Source organism: Wyeomyia smithii, chromosome 3, assembly GCF_029784165.1.
Source record: "Wyeomyia smithii strain HCP4-BCI-WySm-NY-G18 chromosome 3, ASM2978416v1, whole genome shotgun sequence".
Classification (NCBI taxonomy): domain Eukaryota; kingdom Metazoa; phylum Arthropoda; class Insecta; order Diptera; family Culicidae; genus Wyeomyia; species Wyeomyia smithii.
Genome location: NC_073696.1, coordinates 255,967,538 through 255,987,975, shown reverse-complemented (window position 1 = coordinate 255,987,975; position 20,438 = coordinate 255,967,538). Strand labels below are relative to the sequence as shown.

General features: G+C 38.3%; 1 protein-coding gene across 3 annotated transcripts in view; it reads right to left on the bottom strand.

Moving 5' to 3' along the window:
- Positions 1 to 6,659: 6,659 nt before the first annotated feature.
- The window catches only part of LOC129729821 (tetratricopeptide repeat protein 28), a 465,629-nt gene continuing 451,850 nt past the window's right edge, over positions 6,660 to 20,438 (bottom strand). For all 3 annotated transcript variants that reach the window (XM_055688659.1, XM_055688660.1, XM_055688658.1), the window contains 3 exons: positions 10,500 to 10,682; positions 9,095 to 10,441; positions 6,660 to 9,038 (listed from right to left, as the gene is read on the bottom strand). In XM_055688659.1, coding sequence (XP_055544634.1) covers positions 6,778 to 9,038; positions 9,095 to 10,441; positions 10,500 to 10,682 — 3,791 coding nt within the window. In that variant the 3' untranslated portion in view covers positions 6,660 to 6,777. The remainder of the gene's footprint in view (positions 9,039 to 9,094; positions 10,442 to 10,499; positions 10,683 to 20,438) is intronic.

The following is a 20,438-nucleotide window of genomic DNA, read 5'->3' as shown; positions in this document are numbered from 1 at the left end:
AGAAGCTCAGTACATGTAACAGTAGATTGCTTAACGACCCGGATGTCGACCGGATTCTGCTGGATCAGCTAGAACCCCGCCACTTCGACATCGTTGCGCTCCAGGAGCTTTGCCTGAAAGGAGAGAAGGTACGTCGGATTTGTGACCGCAAGGCACAGTACCACCAAAGCGGCAGGCAATCAGCGACAGGTTGTGTTTGTTGAGAATAAAAGGCCGGTTCCACAACTACACTATTCCCAATGTGCACTGCCCTCAAGAAGGAAGACCTGATGCAGGGAAAGAAGCGTTCTACGCACAGCTGGAGAAACTCTACGATAGCTGCTCGCGTAGAGATATCGAAATCGTCGTTGGGGACATGAACGGAAGAATAGACTCATATAAGCCGGTTATCGGCCCGCACAGCCTGCTATGCACCAGCTTCGCAGCTTCCCGCGGATTAGCAGTCCAAAGTCCCTTATTATCCGACCAACGTACAGCAAAACAAATTGACCACGTTCTCAACAACGGCCCGTTCTTCTCAGACATTACAAACGTACGCACCAATTACGGTGATGATCGGACATGACCACTTCGATACAAAAAACTTCAAAACCTCGATAACCGGTAGTCCTCTACGGAAGTCCTTTTGATATTTTCGAACAGAAGGAGCCTATCGGCGAACAGAAGGTGACTATCTACGGTGGAGCACAAGCGGACGACGGATAATGGCTACAGCGCATGAATCATGAGCTACGAGCGCTGCTTGGAGAGAACCCCATTGCACACCTGGCGAAAGACAATAGGTTGCGTTGGGCCGGTCACTTCGTAAGAATGCCGGACGACAACCATGTGAAATCGCTTCTCTTCAGCAACCCTACCGGCACAAGAAATTAAGGGGCGCAGCATGCATGATGGCTCGACTAGATCGAAAGAGACTTGCGAGTGATGAGACGTCTGGGGAACTGGTGAAACACAGCCCAAAACCGAGTAAACTGGCGACTTCTTGATACAGCACGAGTTACTACAGCTCTCGTCTGACTGGTAAGGTGAGTAAGAGAGCAAGGGTTGAGAATCGATCCTGGGTGCAGAACTAGTTCTTAGCCAATGAATGACGACATCTCAATTTGTGTTGATTTTGATGCTCTGATAAGTAGTATGGAATGTATATATATTGAATACAATCATTCTCTGGGAAATTCTAGGGGGGGGGGGCTAAACACGTTCTAGGGGGGGCTTCAGCCCCCCCTAGCCCCCCCGTAGTTGCGCCCATACTTTTTGCATATTTTTCGTGCTCCTGCTTCACTTAAATCGTATTTTCGAGCAATTCCTCTATAAGAAAGACCTTCCTGACGGTTGTTAACTATAAGTTTACGAATATCTACGGAAATTTGCTTTTTCCCCATCTTATCCAATTGTACCGCGCACTAATAATGATAAACAAATAATCAAACACATTGTTTCGACGTTTCTCTGCAGCAATAGGAATCTTATTGGACTTACGAGGAGTAGGACACAATAAAAAATAAATTATTTGAGCTGAGAAATAGTAAACTGATGATGATATAAAGAATGCGTACTTTATTTTGACCAAGCGAAAATATAGCTTAATTACAATTATGCTGAAGTGTGAATTTATTATGCAATTCTTTGACAAAATTATTATACCTATCGTTAGTATATTAGAAATACTACAACTTATCCGAATTCATCGAGTTCATATACCTTATATTAAAAAAGATACAGAGAGTTCAACGTTAGGATAGTGGGTGCGTACTTATTTTTGTCCAGCACTGTATGTAGCAATGCTAGGCTTATAGTTTAAATGCATTAAAATGATACCTAGAACTATTCGAAAATTTATTTTTCAGCAACTATTCATGATCAATCTTTTTCGTGAATAATTTTTTTTTCAATATGGCCGATTCTGCTTTTGACATACCGTTACACCATGTCTCTATACATCATGGTGTACACAATCGCGTCTTTACGTAGGCGAAGAACTACTTCACCAGGCACGACACGAGGAGCTTCTATAGAGTGATTAAATTAATTAGGAACCGGACCGTGCCACTTTCTGTCATGTGTAATTACAGGAAGTCGCAGGTGGCCAGGCATTGGAAACCACACTTCGTAGTGCTGCTCAACGGTGCGAAAGGTATTAGATAGGCTTGTAGAGAGCTGAAGAACCACAAAGCCACTTGGAAGTTTACCGGCCGAACTTTTTAACGTCGGGAGCGAGCAGTTGTATAGTGCAATCCACAAACATATCCTGAGGGTATGGTCGGAGGAGAAACTACTCATATGTCTGATCTAGGGACAAAGGCTCGACTGTAGCAACCATCAATTCCACATATCAATTTCTCACCCGCATCCTGTGCCACTGAATGAGGCCGTTGCAAGAAGCTTTTGTTGCTGAACCAGTACCCAGTAGCCGCTCCAGATCCTTCGAGTAGTGGGCCAACGCCAGATCCGACCAGAACACCGCGTCTTCATGCTCATGGTATTCTTTGATGAACGACACAACTTGTGGAAGACACTTCGCACTATCAATTTTTCCGTTCACGGCCAGTCCGGAGCCAAAGAAGAGCGGCTTTTACATTCCCTTTTTGCTGATTGTCAGCCTCATCAGCACCTTCTTGTGGAATTTGGTGTGTGAAATAAATTTTACCTCGGAGCCAATTCCCTTCGTGGGGAAAGCAAAATACGAAATGCCCCGCCAGTCGTTGCTATCCAAGGTGAGAAAGGTCTCGTCGTCTATCACCACCACCACGTCTGGACTTCGGCACGCAGCGATGTAGCCACTTTTTCCTCAGTCTTGCTCTTCAGCATTCTTAGGAGCTTTTTATCGCTCAGGGTCGTCGGCCGTCCGGAACTGGGCTTTCTCTCGATGCTTTGATTATTGTCCATTAGTGCCAAGATGTTGTAGATTGTAGAACGGACGTATGCAGCGTCCACGTTGTCCGTTTTCGACGTGGTGGGGTTCCGTTCTTTGAACGCGCACACTTCTGAACGAAGTAGCCTTACCGTTTTCGCCATCACGGTTAGATTTCGACTGATAGAGCTGTCAAATTGTTTCTGCTGACTCATAGGTTACTATGATTGATACTACATGTGTAGTAGCGTCAGTGAAGGTACAAACGTACTGTAGACGAGATCTACGACAAACTCAACCACAGTCGCTTTCCTTCGAGAATTTGATGCCCTTTTCGAAATACCAGTGGTATCAGAAGTCAATTCACAAATGAAGATTTTTTTTTGTGAAAAGCTAGAAGTCTTCCATTTCCGTACAGCACGACATCATCATCCGCAATCTAATGGTCAAGCGGAATGGTCACTGTATTCTGTATCACTGAAAAAATATTGGGGTAGGAGAAACATCAACAGTAACAGCACTTCAAACAAACGTTTCTGCGCATTTTAGGCAGCAAACGAGACAAACACCTCTGAACTGGAACTCCTGTCTCCGGTTTTGAGAAGCGTTTTTTAATTATTTTATGCTTAATCTGATATAATTTTTGTTTTTATCTTTTCTGGCCTTAAGACTCATTTTCAGTCGGTAATGCTGAGCCCAGCTAAAGATTATTATCTATTTTTGTGCTTTCTGGCCTACAGAAGCTTTTATAACGATTCTGAGTTTAATTTGGGATCATTTTATAATTTGGTTTACGCACTTAATTTATTTCGGCAAACTCTCTATAACTGGTCGAACACGGCATGTTTTTTTTTGAAAAAGTCAGCAACTTATGTCGACGAATATTCAGCAAAACCTTCGATATACCGTAAAACAGCAAGTATTGAAGTTTCGTTTGCCGAAGTTCTTGTAAATTCTACCGAAAACTTTAAAAAAATATCTCGCTGAGTTCATCAGCCGTTGAGCTCTCGACAATTATATTGGTGTGTACAAACGCACTTATCGCTACTTCTGGATTAATATCCCAAGTAACACACAAAACACGTTAGAAAAGAATTTACAATGACAGTAGCCATATAAGAGTACTATAAGCGCAATTGCAAACTTGTGTTGTTATATTCTTGTTCTCGAGATGTTCTTCTATAGCAGAATTGTGTTTCATAGATTATTGAATATAAACTGCCGCTGCTTGTCCGTAACTTGTATTTATGATGTTATCAAAACTGCACAGAAAACAACTTATAATACATCATTTGCGAGAAGTTGTTTTTCACCAGTGTTTCAACCACATTTCGAAAATAACCTCGTTTTTTCCTGGTTTTGGAGATGTTTTTCAATAGCATGGGTTAAACGAACAATAACTTTTACATGAATGGCACTTGTTTTCAAGTTGTCTTTCAGATGTTTGCACTATTAGAAAAACTGTGCATAAAATGCCGGGGCAGCCGCGCCTGTTTAACATTACACGACTAATAACAATACTACGTACCTACAAAGTGCTTTTCTTATGATTGATCTCAGTATTCAGCAGCCAACGCAAAATTACTTGATCAAATTGTTATTAAAATATTTGAACGATTTTAATAAAACTATTCGAGGTGAGTAAAAATGTGCCAGGAAAAGATAAACAAAACGCTTGCAGTGCAACCAATACCATTTCATTTTTTGTTACCGGATATCTAACAATGTTTTCTAGTTTTGTTATATTTTAGGTCTAGATAACGTTGAAACTATGCGAAAACAATTTTAATATTCAAGCTACAGAAACAATCCATTTTGAAAGGTTGTATACATTGCTTTTTATAATCAATTTATAATTAATTGAAAGTGCCACTGACGAGAAGATTATCGATCTAGTTGCACTGCGCGTAACAATACATTTGTGCATGCGCTGGGTAAATGTTGTCATAGCAACGCATTTGCGCATGCGCTTTGTTATGGCGAATTCTTAACTGCGAATGCACGTATTTCTTTATTGCACTGGGTCAGTGCAAATCTACCCAAGAAAAAAAATGACATTGCGATTTACTACGCATGTAAGAAAGAGATGCCAGATAGTTGTTTACGAACTAAGCCCATGCGGTGGTGGGGTAAATTGACTCTTCGCAATGAAATAAATCAGTGAACATTCTGTAAAGCATAATCTATTTTCCACTAATTGACAAAAAGAAAACGGTGTATGGCGCATGATTTTTTCAGAAGTAAAACACGATGTTTCACCATGAATTTTGACGCGCACGTAGAACTTTGTGTTACAAGCATCGAAAGGTTGATCTAATATTGTTTCTCATTTTTCGGTGATAGAAACGCCATAATCATTATTTTTTTATTGTTTCTAATATAAATCAACGCCGTTCTGCAATCTTTTTATTTTGAAGTTTTATGCTTGCGTCAACGATGTTTTGATTAGTTAGCAATTACAACTTGAAAATAACCTGTTTTGAACGTTTCCTTACCGTATTGGTACACGAGATGTATTTTGCAGCTCCAGTCTAACAAGTTGGCTTGCTTTCATGAAGTTATATAATACTTCATATAGCACCAGTATTGTTATAGTAGCCTTCAATTTTTGCGCTTTTCTGGTGATAGAGATGTCATGGAAAAGGTAATGTCAACTGAAATTTATAACTGAAGGTTATATTAGAGGAGTTATCTCTACTGTTCTATAACAACGTGTGTTACTTGGGATAAGATTGGTTTCTTTTTTGATGTTAGGAGCTTTTTCTGCGATTCCAAGAAAGTTGTGACCTTCTCTGGAGAATAAAAGCATTTTCTCTGCTCTCAAGTGAATTTGTGGTAATTTGAGATTTTTTTTGTTTTGACCGTTTACCTTCGAACTGCTTGTTTCATAATTTGTTTTTTAATTTATTGTTCAATTTTATAAAAAAAAATCATTCATGTTGCATTTGTTTTTTGCATGTTTTAGGTGTTTTAAGTGTTCTGTGTAAATTCTTCTATTGAGAGCCAAAAAGCTATGAAAACATTTTTTGTCATATTTTAATTTGTCATATTGTATACGAATCTCATGATAAAAAAAATGCTCTGATAATTTTTTCTGATAATCAAAAATTCATGAAAATTCATGGGTAGGAAGGTGAGGTAATTTTGAGTCAATAATTGTGAAACTGTGCGGCATACATTTTAATGCACCTACCTACCTTGCAAATAGTCCAAATTGATTCACCAGAAACTGTTCTTTCAACGCAAGAAAAAAACTACCCAATTTCCTAAACTGATTTATTGATGGAAGGCTATGAGATATAAATTATACAACTTTTTACAATCGAAACATATGTATGTATGACAATGAACAGTGTGTTCCCAGTGTGCACTATCTACAAGCGAAAAGTATTCTATCAAACGCGGTTCTTGACCGCTTGGACGGCTATTATACAATGCTTACACTAACAACAGGTTTCAGTAATCTCAAAGTTTTTTTTTAAAAAAGCACACTCATCTATCTAATCAGTTCGTTGCATTAAGTTAAGCTTTCCACCGTTTGAAGGAAGTTTTAAAATTCTCGAAACAATCTGTTACATTACGCTTATCCTAAGTACTACGTCACACGATGAGCCTTTAAAATGGGTTATTGTATTTTTACAGTTTAAAAACATTTCGTCCTTTATATATATATATATATATATATATATATATATATATATATATATATATATATATATATATATATATATATATATATATATATATATATATATATATATATATATATATATATATATATATATATATATATATATATATATATATATATATATATATATATATATATATATATATATATATCTTATTTGTCGATGGCTTTAAAATTGGCTACTCTCATTCTTACCTCTCGCTAGTTTCTGGAGTAGAAAAATAAAATGCTTAGCCTACGTATCGATAATATATTTATTTCGCTGATTGGGGTTCGTCGTCTGTTGGACGCCACCGCCGGTGATTTGCGCATTTGGCAGTTGTTGATGTTGTTGTTGCTGTTGCTGCGAGACCACATTTCCAGTGGTCTGCGCTGCACTAACGGTTATTTGCGACAGCTGGCTTTTTGATGTGGTTGTCACGGTAGATCCGGTTATGTCAGTTCGAAAACTTCCCGAGCATTGCGAATCCGCAACACTTCGACCATCGCCTTCATCCCGTCGGGACAGATCGGAGAAAGGACTGCCACCGCGCTTCACCACCGTCGACAGAGAATTTTCGGTAGAGGAGGACATATTGCTAGTTAATCCACTGACAGTGGATTTGAGCTGCTTTTGCTGCTCCAGGATGTCGGCCGTGGTTAGATCTCCTGGTTTGACGATGTTCGGAGCGACGTTGCTAAGCCAGGGTTTCGAGTTGGACTTTTTCGTGATTGTACTGGCCCCGAGTGCGGCCGTCATGGCGGCGACGGCTGCTACGGTGGAAGTTGTGCTACACCCGCACAGCAGATCCGACGGGCTGTTACAGATGGTACATTGGCCTTCCTCCAGTTTGGTCGATGTGGTGGCATTCATTTCGATTTCGTTCATGGCTTCGGCTAGGTTACCAACGGTTAGGGCGCTTGGTTTGTTCAGTAGAGAGGCCGCTGTTGATGCTTTGATGTCTGGAGAGTCATCGTAGTTTTTGCTAAGCAGCAGTTTGGATAGCGACGGTGCCAAACCGAGTCCGATGTTCCGTTCGTGGTAGACCTCGGAGATGGTTGGTGTCATTTCACGGCTCATGTGGCGTAGAATCGAATCTTGAATGTTTTTGTTGTTTGCTTTCTCCTTACTGCTGGTGCTGGCAGAAGCTGTACTCGAGGTCATCGCCGTTGTTGGTGCTTTGCTTAGACCAAGATCGGCAGAAGTTTCCGTGAGGGGTATGATTTCCGCTTCGGTTGGATTGAAGTACAGTTTGCTGGCGTTCAGGTTAAGAGTACGTTCGTCGTCCGGTAGGGTGGAAAGAGGTTTTCGTGGTGGCGCTGAATGGTTGTTTATGTTGGAGGAAGAAATTTCCGTTCGACAGCTGAGACGATCCATGAAGGCGAACTGATCGACCATTTTGCGGGACATTGTTGCCGTCGGTTGGGGCGGTTGTTGAGTAGGTTGCATTTTCAACTTACGACTTCGCATACTTTGCAAACTGTGAGCAAGGCTGGTTAGCTTGCTGCTAATTGTTGCCGCGTTAGATGTTGATGGCAGGTCGAAACTGCGTTCGAACTCGGAGTCCGAACTGGTGGATTCTAGGACGTTCAGAGTTTTACCGTTTGTTTGAGTCTTTCCAACACTTCCTCCGTTGATATTGTTGTACACCGGGGCTAGAGGAGCCAGCGGCCGCAGACTGTCCACCATTGGTAGGGTTTGCCGAGGAGGAGGCAGGGGTGGTAGATTATGATGACCTCCTTGGTTAGCTCTTCGCAGGACTGTGGCATGGCCGGAGCCTTCCCAATCGGTTGCGGAACTGGCAGAACTGGAACTATCTGGTCGTCTTAGGTTGGGGTTCTGGTGATGATGCATTTCTCTTGTTGACTCATGGCCGTAGTTTCCAATGCCGTTGTTGGTGTAGAGATTTCGAATTCGGGTTTGATGCGCCAAAGCAAGTGACACATTAGGATCGACGTTTTGAAGTGTTACTGGAGGGCTTGGAGTGAAAGCGGCATCACTTTCTCCTCCACCTCCGGGACGGGAAACTTTGATAGTTCCCCGCAGGCTCGAATATCCGAGTCCCTTCGCCAGGTGGTCACTCTTCATGAGGATCTGCTGCGTGGTATAACCATCGGACAGCTCGCTGTCGGTGGTGTTGGCCAAACTAGAATCCAGCTGGCTTGATTGGGCGTTGTTCGATTGAGCCTGCGCCTGGGCTTGCTGATTCCCAAGGGGCACCTGGGCGGAACTTTCCGTCTGTCCACCATCGGGTTCACCTCGCCTGCGAACGTAGGAAATAAAGGCACTGCGTGTACTCAGGAAGGGAACCCGCCGAAATGGCAACGGAGGCCGAGGAAAGTTGTAACTGGCTTGACTCTTCACGGTCACCGCTGGAGACACGCTCCGCTGCTGCTCCGGTGCCGTTGGCGTTGGACTGGGTGCCTTCGTCTGGGCATCATCCGAAGTGTCCTCATTCAATGATTCAGAACTGCTGCTAGACTCTATTCCCAAGCTTTTGGGAGCTTCTTGGGTATCTGAAAATTTAAAAACCATTAGAATTGGATATTTTTTGGGTAATCAATAATCTTACCAAATAGAGCAAGCAGCGATTGCAGTACAAATTGACAGTTCCTACGGTTGGCCTGTTTTCCCGTTCGAAGCGTAACCTGATCTTGACCAACTTCCATCAAATCGAAACCGAGCGAAGCCAACAGTTCATGGCAGCCTGAGACTCGCCACAGCCGGACACTCAGCGGTACATCGATGCTCTCGTTATCATTGGGCGTGCCCTTGGATGGGAACTGCGCCACAACGTTGCGCATCACGCCGATAATTTCATCAGCAATTTCCGCATTATTTACCAGCTTCGACATGGCATGAAGAGTGGTAGGGGACAGACCAAGCAGCGCTTGTAAACTAGCCGAACACTGGGACAACCGGTCTTCCGGGTCGGTTTGGGGGAAAAACACACTGGACGGGATTCCGTTTGCTGCCGGTTCGAATCGGAACCCGACTGCCATCAGCAGATCCTTCCATCCAATTACTGGCCCAGCTTTGTTTTCTATGCTCTTTTGGGTCGTGTACATGGCATTCTTCTGACCCCGATGAATCCGCTGCAGACTCTTTTCAACCAGATGCAGACAGACTCGCAGCGCATCTCGGCACTTGTCCGGAGTGCGCATCAACTCACACAGAGCTTGTCCGATCAGAGCCACTTTGTTGGATAAGCGAACATTTCCTCCAATCAGAATGAATCCGGCCCAATTGGCTGGATGAGCAAAGTGCTTCGTATGTTGGACAGTTTGCATGGCCTCTGCAAGAGCTTTGGCAGCTCGGGTTCCCTGCAGTAAGGCGGAATAAAATGCTCGGAGTAGGATTTTTGCTGCTGTTTCCGGAACAGGCCAAAGAGAAACTAACACCGCACCGGTGCCGGCGAACAACCAGCTTCCGGCCAGATTCGCCACTCCGGTTCCGGTAATTGGTTCGACCGAGTGATACGAGCTCAGCACCACCAACTTTGCACTTAGTTTCATAGCCAACAAGTCAGCCGCACTCAGAATGAAATCCGAAAGCGGTGGAATCTCCATGTTGGACGAGGACAAATCATTACTGTCTTCGTCGTTCTCCATCTCTCCCGAAGCGTTCGGGTAGAAACGTTTCGGGGTTTGCGAGTCCAGTACCTCGCCGGGACTTAAGATGACGGCTCCTAGTTTCCAGCTGACGTTTGCTGCGAAATGAACGCATTCAGCCGAGGGCAGTTCAGCCACAATTGCCTCCTTGGTGGCACTGGAGGAAACCAGCGGCTTGGTGTTCAGCATATCCGATACCATGGCTGCTTCCTGCAGCGATGCGGGTGATTCGCTCCAGCCCCAGGTGTCAGATAGGGAGGTGGGTATTTTGGGACCACCAATTACCAGCGCACTGTTCAGTTCCTCCGCTGTGGATTAGAATTGTTAGTTGATGGGGCTCTTTTAAGTATCTCAGGATAGTCTTACCTGGGTCGCGTGTCTTGATCCGACTCTTTTGTCTCAGGGTGTGCAACGATGGCACTGTCAGTAGTGAGCAACGCTCGGAAAGATACTCGCCAGTTTCATCACCGCTACGCAGGATGGCGAACGGCACCAGGTACAATTCTTTTTCCAGCACCAGTATGAGCTCGCGACGACCGATTCGACAGGCTGTGAAGAAGAATTTTGGAGGATTATAAGGTGGTACTGTAATAAATAAATAGGCATCATAATTTACTAATGCACACGTTTTATAAACATCGCTGAACACATTTTTCTTTGATTCTTGTATAATCATTTTTATCCAAACTGATTTATGATAATACGAGAAAAAAAGTAAAAGTGATTTAAATAATCTAATTTTAACAGGAATAGACAGCATGCTTGCAGTTTGTCTGATATGGCGTAAGCCTGCGCAGTTTTTTGGCGCTCTTTTTTTTGGGCTTCATCAAAAAGAAAAAAAGAGACTTTCAGCTTCGAGTAGGTTTGCCTCTAATGAGCACTGGGTATTAATATGAACCACTCATTCAACCCCCCCAAGATTATACTGATTCCCTCAGTGGAGATCTTATCAGTGTAATCTAAAGTTTCACAATTGAAAGTTATACTTGTTATTGTGGATGGATTTTTTCGTCTACTAATGAACATTACTTTTGCTTTGGGAGAATTTACAGGGAAAAGATGTCGTTCTGACCATCGACAAATATGCAAATTAATTTAAATAAATCGAAATACTCTCAACTGAAATATTGAAGGAGCCGAAAACCGTCAGCGCATATGTATCATGCAGTGTCTGAGAACTGTTGAAAAATCATTATTCAATAATAATGAAAAAAGTAAAGGTCCAAATACTGATCCTTGAGGAACCCCTGACATTATTTTGACCGAATTCGACAGAATTCCTTGAGTTTCTTTTTATTTCTTGAGTAGGACCCGATAAGGTAAACTGCCTCCCGTGAAAAATTTAATAGTTTCCGTAGTAATTTAATGTTGGAATTCCTATCAGCTTTTGAAACGCCAATTAATAGCAAGGCCCGTCAGGTCCACACTTGTATGAATATCTCCATTAGGGTGTCCCAAAAAAAAAATCGATGTTGAAAAGGTCAAGGTGCTCAGCCCTAAATTGAAAGCTAATGTAATTTATAGCATTTTTGTAGAGCATTTCGACTTTCTGAAAAATTGATTTCAGGTTTCCCAAACGCTACAAACTTTTTTCAATTCTGTTCGGTTCCTACATTTTTCCATATAATTTTTCATTTTTGTGGGGTTATTCTTGAATATTTTGCATGGTTCAGGTCAGCATTGCATCCAGTTATTTGACTCCCAAAGCTCATTAAACATCACAGAAAAATTATTTTTTTCCAAAATTTTTAGTTAAAACCCTTCAAAACACAAATAATTTTTTTTTTGATCAACAACTGAAATTTTCATTGCAAAGCGGGACTTATGACAAAAAATTACATGAGAAAAGATCCTTGATATCTTATCCATTTTGCCATTTTTTATGTGATGGAAAACTATGCACTTTAACAAATTTGTCAAATAACTGTTTTATTTTGGGAGATGAAAAAAAAAACAATGTTCAGAAAACATATGCATTTTTGGATGACTGATAACTTGGTAGAAGGTTTAAAAATTCGGAAAAATCTGTGAAAAAAGTTAGAACAAAAACTGTGATTTTTAGTGCTTTCTAATAAAAAACTTTATGTTGCTTGTAATATATAAGAGATAGAAACATGATGTCTCCGGTAAAGTTTCTTGTTTTGAGATAACCGAAAACTTTGTCGAAGACACCTTACGTCTATCTTATTCTGCTTAAAAAGTAATTTTTTTATCTCACTCATTGGTGGATTGATCACCCATCTTTCTACATTGAAGGATCCATTTTTAAATACCCTAAAGCTTCTCCGATCATACCTTATGGCCATAATCGATATTTGAATCACTATTCAATTTATCGCACAAAAACGGCAAAATTAAACACTGCACAATGGAGATATTGAGCTTCAGTGGCATTTTTGTAAAAATGCATAGTTTTGCATCATATGTAAAAACGCCGATATCTCAGCCCCCCGATAAGATATCAAGGATCTTTTTTCATGTAAATTTTCATCTTGAATCCCGCTTTGTAGTAAAAATTTCAGTTCTTGATCAAATTTTTTTTTATAAGTGTTTTGAAGGGTTTTATCTAGAAATTATGAGGAAAATTCACATGTTTGTGATGTTCAATGGGCTCTGTGAGTGAAATAATTGAACGCGATGCTGAACTAAACCATGCAAAATATTCAAAAACAATCGCAGACAAATAAAAAATATATGGAAAAATGTAGGAATCGAATAGAATTGAAAGGGAAAAAGAGTGGTTTGTAGCATAAAAAAGACATTTTTTCATGAATCGCGTTTGGGCAACCTGAAAACGATTTTTTTAGAAAGTCGAAATGTTCTACAAAAATGCTATAAATAATATTATATTTCAGTTAAGGGCTGAGCACCTTGACTTTTTTAACAGCGATTTTTTTTGGGACAGCCTAATCTCCATGCACCTCTAACAAAGTTGTAGTGGTGCTAGACCAGTTCTAAATCCTTATTGATACGGAGTTAGCGAGTAGAACGCGTCAATGAGCTGGTGTATTTGTTGTTTGGCAATCTTCACAAAAGCCTCGAATAAAAAGCTAAATATTCGCATAGTAAATTGTTCTAAGAAGTATTTCTGTTTTTTTTTGGTATTGGAATAAACTTGTTCTTTCACGAACGAGGAAATTTAGAAACCGGAATGATAAGGATGAAGACGAATGGTGTAATAATGAAGGGTAAAATCAATTTAGTAAATTATCGAGGCGAATGACCAATACATGGTTAAAACCTCGTTAATATAATAAAGAAATAAACAAATAAACAAATAAATAAATTTAGTAAATTTTAGAGGAAATTCACCTAAACCCACCGCGTTTGAAGTGGAAGATTTGATAACTTTTCTGACTTCCGAGCTTTAAAGCTCTAGAGCCTCTAGAGCTTTTAACTGAGTTCTATGAGGAATCTAAAGTGAACTAAGAAGAATCCATTCCATGGATTAGCAGATTGGTTGAGGAAGACAATATGGGTTTTTTTCCTGTTTTCAATTGTGTTTTAACGTTGTATGACATGAATATATAGGCTGAGATGAATAATGGAGCAGTTCCCATACAAATTTTCACGAAGATTGGTTCATTAGTTTCCACGCCCATTAGGAGTTGACAGACAGACAAACAAAAGCGCATTTTTATATGTTTAGATTGCTTGTAGTCATTTCAATCACTGACTCTACGTATCAAGTTGTTGGAATTACATTTTCAGTAACAAAATAGTGATATAAGTAAAAAAATTCCCGATTTTATTACTTTCTGTACTTTATCACCCAAACAACATCAGGTGGGAGGGGGCGTGGTGGTGATAAAATCGTGTGATCACTGTTTTGTTTTTAATGCTATTATTCGATTGGCACTTTGTCTTCGGTTAAGTTGTCGGTAATAATATTGTCTTTCCAAAAAATATACACTATAAATAAAACTTGGAAGAAAAACAATTTTTTTTGAAAAATTTCAACTTTTTGTTATTTAATACCAACAACTAACATTGGGTAATTTTTGTGAAAAATAATATAGATTTTTGTAAAATGGGTTGTTTAAGGTATTTATTATATAATAACATTACTGCGGTTTTTTCCTTATTTTCTCGTCTTACAGTGTATATTTTTTGGCGTGGGACACGTTCCACTTTAGTAAAGGGAAATGCTGTAGAAAGTGTAATGAAAATGTGCCTTCTTGAAATGCATATTTTGTTACTATCCCTGAACGAATTTTAAACGCCAAAGTCTTGATCAAAAGGAAAAAGTTGAGTTGAAAACCAATAATTTTGGTTTAGTTTCGCAACATTCAACCAATTAGCCTCTCGCTTTTGAAGCTGAGAACAGGAAGGTATAGTGCAGAATGGTACTTGCCATGTGCCGTTTTAAATGCATACAACGTTGCTTTTGCTAAACAGATTTTAAACACTAACATCTCAATCGATTGGTGAGATTTTCCCCAAACTTTGTGTATAATAATTGGCATATCTTTCCAATCATCTATCCAATCATGAGCTCGCTTTCTGTTCCTAAAGGTTATTCTAGCGCTATCCTATAATTAGCTCCGCCTTTATTTCAAGTTTTCCCCCAGTTTTGCATTACAAATGTACGAAAAATAAATCTCATTTCCGAACCGATGGAATTCTCACAAACGCAACAATATATTAGGTATCGAGTCGTCTTGCGGCTCAAAAGTAGGACAATTAAATTGCTCGCGTGTCGCTTGGAAGCAGATGCTAAGAGTGCAACTGTTGCGTGTTGCATATTACCGATGTGCAACTGGGGAAGTTCAAACTTCTCCTGTGATATCGAACTATCTCGTCTTTTTTACAAAACGTTACATCCTTTTTAATGAAGCGATGTGAATTTTTTAAAACGGATTCAGAATTATTGGCAGATCATGCCGAACTTTTCGGTATAAAATCTGATTAGTTTTATATATACCGCTGGTTAGACACAGTATCATCGAATTATGGTGAACGTCACACTAATACGCATCTGCAGTGGCTTACAACCTCAGTTGCAGTTAGATAAAATTCATTAAGTCCTTTCAAAATTGGAAAAAGACCGATTAATGCAATCACACTTTTCATTCAGTTATCACAAAAATGCATTATGATTAGAACACGTACGATGTCCCCATTGACATAATTCTGTAACTGGAGAGTTTGAGGAATAAGAAATTACTCAGCTTACGTCTACTATGCGGTCGTGTCATGGATACCACCCTCATACTCCATTACCCTCCTAGGACATTTCTTTTTCTTTTCACGATGTATTTTTTTTTTTTTTGTTCAAAGACAAAATTATTAACTTATTTGCCGAAGACGTCACACCGATAAAATAAACCGTTCTGGATTTAAGAATACTTGTAGTAATCATTAGTACCATTTGTACATAAAAAATAGTCATAATTCGAAAAAAATACTAATAGCAAAAATTGACATTCTTAGTCCATAGGAACATCTTTGCAAATCCAGGCCACATCAAAAATTCAATTTGTCATTTTGAAATCGGGTCATTTTCTGTGGAATTACTCAAAATATGAAGGGTATTCAAATATTTTCCTATGTTAGATTTTTGCGATATTTTTATCATCTTCTATCGTAGGTATATTTATGTCGAAAAAGGTTTGTGGATGTTTTCAGATAATTATCAAAATGTTTACTAAATCACGTAAGGTAAAATCACTGGTTTGTTACATAAATTTTTGACTAATCGACAAAAGCGGAAAAAATTTTTATCCACAAGCTTAAATTGGAAAAACTTGAAAGATAAACTGTTTAAACGTTCCTTTGAATTTGTGGTGCTCCCAGAATGAAGAGAAGTGCGTCAAAGGGCCGCACGGTGCTTCCACAGACCATTATTATAAAAAAATGCATCAAAAGATCTGAGTACACCATTCGACTCGTTATGTCGTCTTGTATCTCTGGTCCAAGTTTCAAAATCGTCGTATGGTGGATTTTGAGTAAAGCCCCTATGAAGGTCGTAAAGTACAAAAAGTAAAAAACCAATTTTGAGGAGGGGTGTTCCACGAAAAGCTCTATTTTGTCGTGTCTAACGTGCGGATAGAAGATCGCAGTATTCAGCAATATATTTTCTCCTAAATTTTCTTACAACTTAACTGGAGGAAGCAATCAGGTGTATTGAAAATTAGAAAAAAAAGTTTATCTAACTGTTGCGGGGATTGATCGAAAAACCGAAGACGCCAAAAGTAAGGTTTCGTTTTATGAAACAAACTTGTTGAAACATTGAGTGCAAAAAATCAATTTTTCGCTGTCAAATCTAAAACGATCACCATTTTTTAAGCTTAGACCACTGCACAGTGGTCCAACGAGGCAAAAAGTGGAACTTGATTCCATAGCGCCTTTCACCTTCGTCCTAGCTTAAAAGTGTCTTCGGAACAATTGTTTGTATGAATGACCCGCATAATCGCAAATTGTCAAAAAATATGAAAAGTTTACTATACTAAAAATAAAAAAAAATAACTTTTTTGTGTTAAGGGATAGAAGAATAGTTTATTCAACAAAGTTGTAGAAGATTCAAAAATATGAAACTTTGTCGAACAATTGAAAATCCTATCTTTTTTCGGTACAAAGTTATAAAAAAGTTTTATTACATGAAACTTACTTAAAAGTTAGTTTTTTGTACTTTACTTTTGTTAGTTGCATTTTACACGAAAGTGTTGTTGTTTTTGCTAAGAGGCATATATCTCCAGAACTTTTCCTTGCAAAGTTATATCATATTTTAGTTTTTTTTTTTTGATAACATTAGGAACGTATAGGTTAAAAAGGGGCAAGTTGAATCATGATGTCAATACTTTTTCTTGAAGTTAAGCTAAAGTACTATAAATTACTTTAGGGTCCATTTGTCCAAATTCACCCATATTAGAGTACGGCGAGCATATGTTACAGTAGGTTTTCATATATAAAAAATACTAATTTTTGTGTTTGTTGAAGGCCACACAACTCCAGGACTTTTCCTTACAAAGTTATAGCATGTTTAAGCTTATTTTTTCGATAACTTTAAGAACGTATAAAGTAAAAAGGAGCAAGTAGAATCATGATGTCAATAACGTTTCCTCGAAGTTAAGCTCGAGTGCTCAAAATTGTTATAAGTTCCATCCGTCCCAATCCACCTAATCTTTATTCTTTATGTTGTTAAAGTAATCGGAAAAATTAGCTAAAACATGCTATAACTTTGGAACCTAAAAGAGTTTATAGTACTTTAGCTTAACTTCAAGGAAAAGTATTGATATGATGATTCCACTTGCCTCTTTTGAACTTATACGTTCTTGAAGTTATCGAAAAAATAAGATAAAATATGATATAACTTTGTAAGGGAAAGTTCTGGAGATATATGCCCTTTGGCAAATATGTGTGTTTTGTGTACCCTAACAATTCCTCTGAACAACACTTTTGTTTAAAATGCAACTAACAAAAGTTAAGTACAAAAAAACTAACTTTTAAGTAAGTTCCATGTTATATACTTTATAACTTTGTACTGAAAAAAGATAGGATTTTTATTTGTTCGACAAAGTTTCATATTTTTGAATTTCCTACAACTTTGCTGAATAAACTATTCTTCTACTAAAAAGTATAGTAAACTTCTCATATTTTTTAAAATTGCGATTATGCGGGTCATTCATACAAACAATTGTTCCGAAGACACTTTTATGCTAGGATGAAGGTGAAAGGCGCTATGGAATTAAGTTCCACTTTTTGCCTCGTTGGACCACTGTGAGCTTTTCAGATGAATCTTTCCACCAAATGCCATGAAACTTGGGATGTGTAGAAAATATTTTGGAATTCATTTCATGAAATGGTGGTTGAAAAACGTGCTTTGCGATGAGTATTTCGTCGTTTTTATTATTATTTCAATTTGAACCTCCGCAATGATTACTAGCGCCTCGATGAATGTATAAAGCTTCCCAGTTTTATGTTCACTCCAGTTCTTTAATGTTTTGTTTTAATTTTGATCCAGATAAGTCTCATAAAATGTAACTCTGTTTATTTTTTTTTCTATATTTTCTTGGCATACTATTAAAAAAAATACAAGTGCTAGTTTATATATATTTTCAAACATGTTTCCCCCTATTATACGAGTGCGTTAAGGCCGTGTTTTCAATTTTAGTTTTTTCCCTCATTAATCGGAATAAATATAGTTTCGTAAGCTGTCAGTGGTCACGCACACGCCAAACGCAAGTTACTAAAACTGTCTCCTTTCCTAGCAAACTATGAACCTGAGGTACACCAAAGTTTGTTATTTTTTATGTGTAGCAACTACAAGTTACCATTGATTGCGTTTAGTCCTCTAGGCACCTCCTCTCGCCTGATACGGACCCATTGAAGCGCGAGGAAATCAGAGTGAACTGAGTTTAAACTTTCTTAGGCACACGTGTTATTATTCGCACATGGCTAAATGTTCTGATCCAGTTGCATCGACAAAAACCGCCAAAAATATAAAGCTTCGCTGAAGACAGAGGAAGATGATTTCGGGATGTGAAAGGAACGTAGTGTCATAAATATTCAGCATGTCCCAGAGATTTGAAATTAACCAAACCACTATCAGTTGATTATGAACGACAATCTATAGTAACATATCCAATGAGTACTGTAATATCATACAGCTTCATCAAAATTAGGTTGTTAAGTGATGGCATAAGACAGTACCCGACTATGGAAAAGTCAAGTACATGATGGGTTATTTAAAACAAGAGCTCCAACGTAATCCTTTAACTATACTCCGACGTTCAAACTGTATGGTTAAAGCGATAATTCATTTGCTGATATGTAAAAATATCACCAGTCAATACGTTATTAAATAATAAGATATTATGTCATTGCTTTATAAATACAGAAACAGTATAAGCTTACACTATTTGTCATTACTTTGAAACATGATGCCAAGGTACCCTTCTACAAAAACCAAGAATTTGATTTGTTTAAGAAAAAAGAACAAGATAAATTCCAAAATCGACGTAAAAAACCGCTTAAATTCTGAAATTCGCGTAGAAAACCATTTCTGCTAAATACTTAAAAAAAACAGTGTTATTTTCACTTACGAACTGAGCTGAACATAAAGGAAAAATGTAAAACGAATGATCCTCAGACATTCTAAATAAGCGATTTTAAAATGAAATGCCATTAAAAAAAGCCGCGACAAAAACGACTATTCTGAAAAAACTGCGTAGAATCCGAAATGCGCATAAATAACGCGTTAATTTCGAAACCTGCGTAAAAAGACCTTAGTGTATTTCCCGTTAAAAGCCTTATACACATTCAAGGCTTACACCACACATTTCAGGTTTAAAACCAGGAACAAAGGAACGCGGAGAACAGGCTTTTCATGCGCGAAATTGATAATGTGTTAGGTTATACCGGAGTATCACAGAGTGATTTGAACTGCCTAGTAATGATTAGCATTAGGCTTTGCCATGAATATTATAAAGTACGAAGGCAAACTTTTGCACGAGTGAATGTATTCTGGAGTAGTTCAGTATCGTAAGCAACTATTTTGCAAATTGTTATGGTTTTCTCAATCACATTTGTTTTTGTTTGTTTTGTTTGTTTTGTAAGTTTTACTTGAAATGTAACATCATACAATTGAAAAATTGATCTCTTATTTAAATTAGGTATATATAGCTTAAACGAAAATTAATAAATCATTAGAATATTTTTTTCGAAAATGGTTAAATAATGAAAAAAAAAATGTTCTGTGCAGTGGTTCCGTCCGTATGGAAGGCAAGATACCCATTCGTCTTAAAATAAACGATCAATCCAAGCATTTTCATGATACACTTCAAAAAAGATGTTTTCCACAGCTAAGGTTAACATTTGAGTTTCAAATTAGCATTGATCACCTGCATCGAAATGTCGAATTGTCATAGTTGAATCTTGATTCCAAACTAGATTTTTTGAACAAGCATCATCATTTTAGAATAAATACCAATATTTGTAGTGAGTCCAAGTAATAGTCCAACTTACATTTTAAAAGTGGCTAGCCACTACGGGTCAACTAGTCCTGTTATAAGTTTGTAATCTCAGAGCCCAAATATTTTTCCTTCGTTTTTGAAATTTAAGCTTAGAAGCTCAAGAATTTTAGAAGCTTTTTACGGTTTTATTTAATCACCTCTGAGAAAAAGTTTTCAGGTGCGCCGATTTTAAATAGTAATTTTTGTTTATCATAGCCTTGTAATACAGAGTTTTCTTTCATGCATAGCATAACTTTTCAAAATTTTAGACTGATAGCTATGTGCATCAATTTTAATGTATTAATCGGCTTCATTTCCAATATCACACATGGAAAACCGTTACCTTTTTTTT